The 7,383-nt window shown below is 57.4% G+C and overlaps 1 protein-coding gene across 1 annotated transcript in view; it reads right to left on the reverse strand.

The window, feature by feature from the left end:
• TNFRSF8 (TNF receptor superfamily member 8) overlaps positions 1-6,605 on the reverse strand; it is a gene marked incomplete at its 5' end in the record, with an annotated part of 58,232 nt that extends 51,627 nt beyond the window's left edge. The window contains one exon of the mRNA XM_081086125.1: positions 6,548-6,605. Coding sequence (XP_080942251.1) covers positions 6,548-6,605 — 58 coding nt within the window. The remainder of the gene's footprint in view (positions 1-6,547) is intronic.
• Positions 6,606-7,383: the final 778 nt, after the last annotated feature.

The raw sequence follows: 7,383 nt of genomic DNA on the forward strand, positions 1-7,383 counted from the left end.
GAGGGAGGGTGGGGGAGGGAGAAGACCAGGTGGGAGGGAGCCTGACCCACCAGGGTACCTACAGCAGCCCCGAAGGTGCCTGACAGACAGGCGGGGCCACCTATGGGATGTGTGGGGTGGGGCCCTCTTGGTTCGGGGGAGAAAAGCAGAAGCCATTTACCCCCACCCCAGAGGCCTGGCTGCCTAAGGGGCTTCTCTGCTCTTCTCTCCACTCAGGGGAAGAGTGAAAAATGAAAACATTTTTCTATTAAGGTCAGAGAGCAGCCAGGAGGCCCATGTAACAGGAGGTGGGTGGGTGCACAACATTCTTCTCTTTTTGCTCGCCTGAAACATCACCACATAAATCTGAAATAATAAATATCACCTGACGTTTGCACACCTCTAGGCACCAGCTTTGCCCGCGCACGCCCAGCCTCCTCCCTCCAGTGAGCCAGGCTGCTGGCCTCTCCAGGGGCAGGGACCTGCTGGGACCACCTAGGTCCTCCCTGGCCCAAAGCATCCACCAAGTGAGCCTGGAAGCCTATGGGTGGCTGGGCCGGGGTGAGGGTTCAGCCCTGCTGGGCCTGCTGAGTGCGGGGAAATTTCTGGGGCCTGGGCCTGGGCTTTCCCCGCCCAGCCTGCCTGCTCATCTCATCAACAGCTATGGGCTCCCCAGGGCCCGGGGACAGAGGAGGGGAGCCTGGCCGCCCTTCACCTCCTGCCGCCACAGCCCAGGCCATTGGAGGGGTGTTAGGGGCAGAGAACAGGGAACTCACTGTATCTAGTATCACTACCCTTTATGCCTCCCAGCCCTCTGGGGCCAGATTACCACCCCATGTCACAGGTGAGGAAACTGCACCTGAGAGGGGCAATCACCCACCCACAGCCACCCAGCAATAAGGGCAGGGAGGACATTGGAGCTTCCCTGTGTTCCCAGTTCTCGCCCCCTCTCTGGGTCATAGGCTTCCCCCATCTACATACATAAAACCTAAGTGACCACTGCAACCGAATGACAACCCAAACAGGCTGCGTGGGGCGGCCAGGCCAGCAGGGCCGTCAGTGAGGGGCGACCAACAACCAAGCATCAGGCTGCGTGGGGTGGCCAGGCCAGCAGGGGGGTCAGTGAGGGGCGACCAACAACCAAGCATCAGGCTGCGTGGGGCGGCCAGGCCAGCAGGGCCGTCAGTGAGGGGCGACCAAACAACCAAGCATCAGGCTGCGTGGGGCGGCCAGGCCAGCAGGGGCGTCAGTGAGGGGTGACCAACAACCAAGCATCAGGCTGCGTGGGGCGGCCAGGCCAGCAGGGGGGTCAGTGAGGGGCGACCAACAACCAAGCATCAGGCTGCGTGGGGCGGCCAGGCCAGCAGGGGGGTCAGTGAGGGGCGACCAACAACCAAGCATCAGGCTGCGTGGGGTGGCCAGGCCAGCAGGGGGGTCAGTGAGGGGCGACCAAACAACCAAGCATCAGGCTGCGTGGGGCAGCCAGGCCCACAGGGGAGGCAGTTGGGGTGACCATGCCAGCAGGGGGGAGGGGCAGTAAGGGGCAACCAGGCAGGCAGGCAGGTGAGCAGTTAGGAGCCAGTGGTCCCAGATTATGAGAGGGATGTCTGACTGCCAGTTTAGGCCTGATCCTAGGCAGTTGGACAACCCCCAAGGGGTCCCGGATTATAGAGGGTGCAGGCTGGGCTTAGGGGACACCCCCCTGTGCATGAATTTCATGCACCGGGCCTCTAGTCCTATATAATAAAAGCCTAATATGCAAATAGACCAAACGGCAGAACGACTGGCTCCTATGATGCGCACTGACCACCACGGGGGGCAGGCGCTCAATGCAGGAGCTGCTCCCAGCCCACAGGCCCTAGGCCAGCCAAGGCGGGTGCCAGCGGGGAGCCCCACTGGATCACCCCACCAGTCATCCCACAGATCGGTGCTGATCACTGGCCAGGCCTAGGGACCCTACCCATTCACGAATTTCATGCACTGGGCCTCTAGTTTTAAATAAAAATATCCTAAGAAGGGCCTATCGTATCTGTGGTCTTTCTACCAAAAGTCCATAATCTGAACCAAATCATGAGGAAACATCAGATAAAGCCTAACCAAAGGCCTTTCTACAAAACAACTAGCCTGGACTCTTTAAAAATGCCAACGATGAAACAAAGAAGAGCTGTGGAAAGTTCCAGAATAAAGGAGACTAGAGAGACGGGACAACTAAATGAAATGTCTGGGCTGGACCCCGAGTCGAGGCGGAAGGCAGGGATCGCTGTAAAGGAGAATTTGAGGTGCTGACGAAATGTGAACGAGGACTTTATGTCTGATTATGTTGTACCCATGTCGAATGCCTGAACGTGAACTTAAGGCAGAGATGCCCTTGTTGGAGAAGATGCTCATATGTTTAGGGTGAAGGATCAAAATGGCTGCAACAAACTTGCAAATGGCTCAGTAAAATATAATAATTAATAATAATAATAATGTATATACATAAAGAGAGAGAAATAAAACAATTGTATAAAACCACAATAAATCTGTGTAAAGCCATGTCTTGCCACCAGGGGGAGCTGTCTTCCTGCTGTCCAGAGGGGCAATTGTAGCCCATCAGAGCCCCACCAAGGGAGTAGAGGAGCGGGGCCTCCGTTTCATATGGGGCTTATGGGGAAGGGGCTGCTCCCCTAAACCTATGGCGGTGCTGGACCCCAGCTCCCCCAGACATTCCCAGAGATGAAGGTGGGGTCGAGGTGGGGGCATTACTCCACTCCCACTGGGCTGGCCTTCTCTGACAGAGACACAGGGGAATTTTTTATTATTATTATTGATTTTTTACAGAGAGGAAGGGAGAGGGATAGAGAGTTAGAAACATCGATGAAAGAGAAACATCAATCAGCTGCCTCCTGCACATCTCCTACTGGGGATGTGCCCGCAACCAAGGTACATGCCCTTGACTGGAATCGAACCTGGGACCTTTCAGTCTGCAGGCCGATGCTCTACCCACTGAGCCAAACCAGTTAGGGCAACACTGGGGAATTTTTTGTTGTTGTCTATGATGTCATCGCTTTACAGGCACCCAGAAAATGGGGTCAATGCAATGCATGTAGACGTAGCAACAGCAGTTACTGAACCCACAGCCCTGAGAGACCCCGTTACCATGGAAGCTAGTCTGTGAGGAGAAAGACCCGCCCAAGCTCACACCGTGTGGCGGGTCAGGTGCTGAGTGCAGGTCAGCTGACTGCTGACCACCACACAAGCGCACGCAGCACCTACTGTGTGCCGGAGAGCTGGGTGGGCCCCGAGCGCCCTCCAGGAGCTGCGGCTCCAGTCGGGAGGCCACCCCACCTTCCCAGGGTATTCCCAGGCCGTAAGTAGAAAGAGGTGGCACCTGGGGACCTGAGCTTCACCCTTGCAGCACTGTCTGTGGTCCCCAAGACCTGGTCCAGTCTCATGCCCCAGGCACAGCGCTCACCCCCAGTTCCATTCATCACTCTCTCTGCCTTCTCTCCCATCTTCCCCACTGCCCCACCCCCATGGTCTCCCACTGCCCACTCACAGGGGCCCCTCACCCACCCCAGCTCCTGGCAGAGAGGGCAGCAGCCTGGGCACCTATGTTAGCGGCAGCCCGGGAAGTCTGACCTCCTGAGTTTCAAGGGCCCCACCAGTTGCCACTGGCCATGGGCCCAGCCCCTGGACAGCCCATCAGCTCCCGCTGCCCCTGGGGAAGGGGAGACACAGCTGGGCTGGGCTCTGGCCATGGCCTGGGAGGGACGCGGGGACAGACGGGGAGAGTGGGAGGGGGAAGCCCGAGGCCTGGAAGGGGGGCTTTTGGGTGGGGTTCCCCGGCAGGTTCGAGGCAGAGCAAGGTGTCCGCAGCGTGATGAGCTGTACAACCAAAGGCCTGTGGCTCAACCTTAGTGGCATCAAGATAAAGAGAGAGTGGCCTGAAACCTTCCCTTTCCAGGCCTGTCTAGTTTCAGATGGTTTGGTTTTCCCTATGAAACCTGGTAAATATCACTTCCAGAAAGCCCCACTGGGCTCAGCGCGGAGAGGAACGGGGGCTGGGCCACACCTGTAGCAGCTGAGCGTCTACAGCGGGGAGGGGGCGCTGGGGGGGAAGAGTACAATCAAACACAAAATATCCAAAGGGGCCAGAGCCGGGCAGAGCGGGGAGGGGCACCCCAAATCCATCCTGAGGGGCCCTCAGCTCTGTTACTCCAGGTGAGGAACCTGGGCCAGCAGCACTGGCATGCCTTGTGAACTTGCTCAAAATGCAGAATCCCAGGCCCCACCCTATACCTACCATCCATCCCATTTTACAGATGGGGAAACTGAGGCACAGAGAGGTCAAGAAACTTGCCTAAGTCACACAGCCAGGCAGCGTGAGAGCCTGGGTCGTCTTGCACAGCCTCTCACCCACCAGGCTCTCCTGTCCAGTTCTGCCCTCAAATCCACCAGCTCCTCCTCACCTCCCTACCACCTGGTCTTTTTTTTTTTTTTTTTTTTTTTTTTTTTTTTTTTTAGATTCCAACTGAGACTGCATCTTTGCTTATTTATTTCCTGTACCCTTCACTCCTTTTTCAGGTTTCTTCTGAGAACACTCTCTCCATGAAACACTTTCCCAAAAATCTCTGTCTATAGTCTTTTTTAAGAAACTCAACCTGGAGAACCAAGATGGCGGCATAGGTTAACGCCGGAGTGTGCTGCTTTGAACAACTACTTCAAAAGTGAAACCAAAAAACGGAACGGACATCACCCAGAACCACAGGAACGCTGGCCGAGTGGAAGTCCCACAACTAGGAGGAAAGAGAAACGCATACGACACTCAGAGGAGGCGCAGCGCCGAAGTCAAATTCTGAGGTGCGGAGTGCGCGGAGCGGGCTGGTGGCGGAGGGCGCGGTTGGCGTTTTCAATCGGGAGGGAGCCGCAGACTCTGAGCTCCAGATCCGGGCGAGTCTTTAGGGACCCAGACTCAAACGGGAGAAGCGGGACCGTCTGGCTTCGGTCAGAGCGAGTGCAGCCTTCTCCCCGAGGTTTGCAGCGGGTGCTGGGACCCAGAGAGGCAGAGCCCCTGTGGACAGGATCGAGAGCCGCCACAACCGCTCTCTCCGGCTCACCCTGCCGATCCTGTGCGACCCACCCCACCCAAGCCCTGCACAGAGGCATCCACCGGATAGCCTCAGGCTAAGGCTAGACTAGCACCTCCCTAGAGGACAGAAGCTCTCCCACTCCTACCACCTGGTCTTGACAGTGGCCGTCTAAGGGCCTTCTCACACCCACCCATCCCCCACAGCCCACTCTCAGTGCGACGCCAGAGGGACCTTTTCAAAACACACATCTGCTCCCCTCCCCTCCCCTCCCCCATGGAAGACACTCAGATGGCTTCAACCCGCCTAGGCCTGAAGCCCAACGTCCTGACGATGGCCCAGGAGACCCGGCCCCTGGCCCTGGCTCATCTGGCCTGTGCATCCTCTGGCACCTGTCCCCCCAGCCTTCCTCCCATCCCCACTTACACCCCCTCCCTCCCTGCCTCCCTCCCTCCAGCAGCCTTGCACACGCTGTTCCCCTGACCACCCCATTCCCCTCGTCCAGAACACCCCAACTCCTCCTTGAGGCCTCACTCAGGCATGCCTCCTCCTCAGGACCCCTCCCTGGCCACCCATCCAGGTCAGGTCTCAGCAGGCTAAGTCAAGGTGTGGGCAGGGCTGGGTCCTTGCGGGAGCCTCTAGGGGAGAGTCCATTTCCTTGTGGTTCACACTGAGGCCCTGTCTCTTTGTTGTCTTTCCCAGCTCCTCAAGGCTGCCACGGGGCCTCCCTTCGCTTGGCTCAGGGCCCCTACCTCCACCTGCAAAGCCCGCAACGGTGGCTCGAGTCCTGCCCATCCCTCTCTTCCGTGCCATCCGCTGTGACACGGCCAGAAAGTTCTCCACGTTTAAGGGCTCCTGTGGGGACAGCGGGTCCACCTGGGGGATCCAGGACAATCTCCCAGCTCAAGGGCTGCACCCTTAGTATCTGCAAAGTTCCCCTTTTCCAGCCCAGCTGGGGTGGCTCAGCGGTTGAATGTCAACCCAGGAACTAAGTGGTCATCGGTTCGATTCCCGGTCAGGGCACATTGGGGTTGCGGGCTTGATCCCCAGTGGGGTAAGCGCAGAAGGCATCTGATGGATGGTTTCCTCTCTCATTGGCGTTTCTATCTCTCTATCCCTCTCCCTTCCTCTCTCTCTAAAAATAAAATAAAAAATAAATATTTAAAAATCCCCTTTTCCAGACAAGGTAGCATATTCCCAGGTTCCCAGGATTAGGATGTGAACATCTTAAACGGCCATTGTCCTGTAGGTCACAGCCCGCTCATCAGTAACCACCGGACTGGGGTTTGTCACCTAGTCCTGGGGTCCCTGAACCCCTCTCCACTCCAAGGGCCCACCTGAGCTCCAGACCAAGAGACACCTGAAATGAAGTCATCCTCCTCTCCCACTTTAAACACCCCCCCTCCCCAGACACACAGCCTGTCCCTGCCGCATGCAGGCCGCACCCCTCCTGCTGCCACACTGTGTGCCGGAGCCAGGGAGGCTCCCCCAGGTCCCACCTCTGGCCTCCAGGGAGCTGAGGGGCAGTATGCGTGGCTCTGTGTTGGCCAGCCCCATGGCTGGAGGTAAAACCCAACAAAGGTAGACACAGAAGCAGCCATAGCAGATGAACTCTGGAGGCCTGGCAGACGGAGCCCAGGCACCAGGGAGCACCTTCTCTGGGATGGAGCTTACTACAGTGGCCATCCTCACCGAGAATCTCCCAGGTGGGAGGGCAGGAGGAGCTGAGACGGGGTCCGTGGTCAGCAGAACAGGGGCTCTCAAAGATGCCCACGTCCTAATCTCCAGAACCTCTGACTATATCACCTTCAGGCCAAAGGGAATTAAGGTTGCTAATCAGTGACCCTGAGATGGGTGGGTGACCCTGGATTATCTGGGTGGTCCCAATGTCACCACAAGGGTCCTTCAAAATGTGTGTGTGTGTGTGTGTGTGTGTGTGAGAGAGAGAGAGAGGGAGGGAGTTGGGGAAGACGTGATGATGACGGAAGCAGGGTCAGAGAGATGCTCTGCAGCTGGCGCAAAGACGGAGGAAGGGGCCACAAGCCAAGGAATGCAGGTGGCCTCCAGCAGCTGGAAAGGCAAGGGCCTGGATTTTCCCCAGAGTCTCCAGGGAGGAAGGCAGCCATGACTCTGGCCCAGTGACAACGGTTTCGGACTCATGAACCGAAAGATCGTCACTGGCGTTGGCTCAAGCCACTGAGCTTGTGGTAATGACCGCCACAATAGGAAACTAAAGCAGGGCCCCGCCTGAGAAGACAAAGAATAAACCTAAGTCCCCTACCCTCACACAGAGGATTCAGGCACTGGGCTCAGTGCTCGGGGACACAAAAGCCGA

This window comes from Myotis nattereri (assembly GCF_964212035.1).
Source record: "Myotis nattereri genome assembly, chromosome: 3".
Taxonomy (NCBI): Eukaryota; Metazoa; Chordata; class Mammalia; order Chiroptera; family Vespertilionidae; genus Myotis; species Myotis nattereri.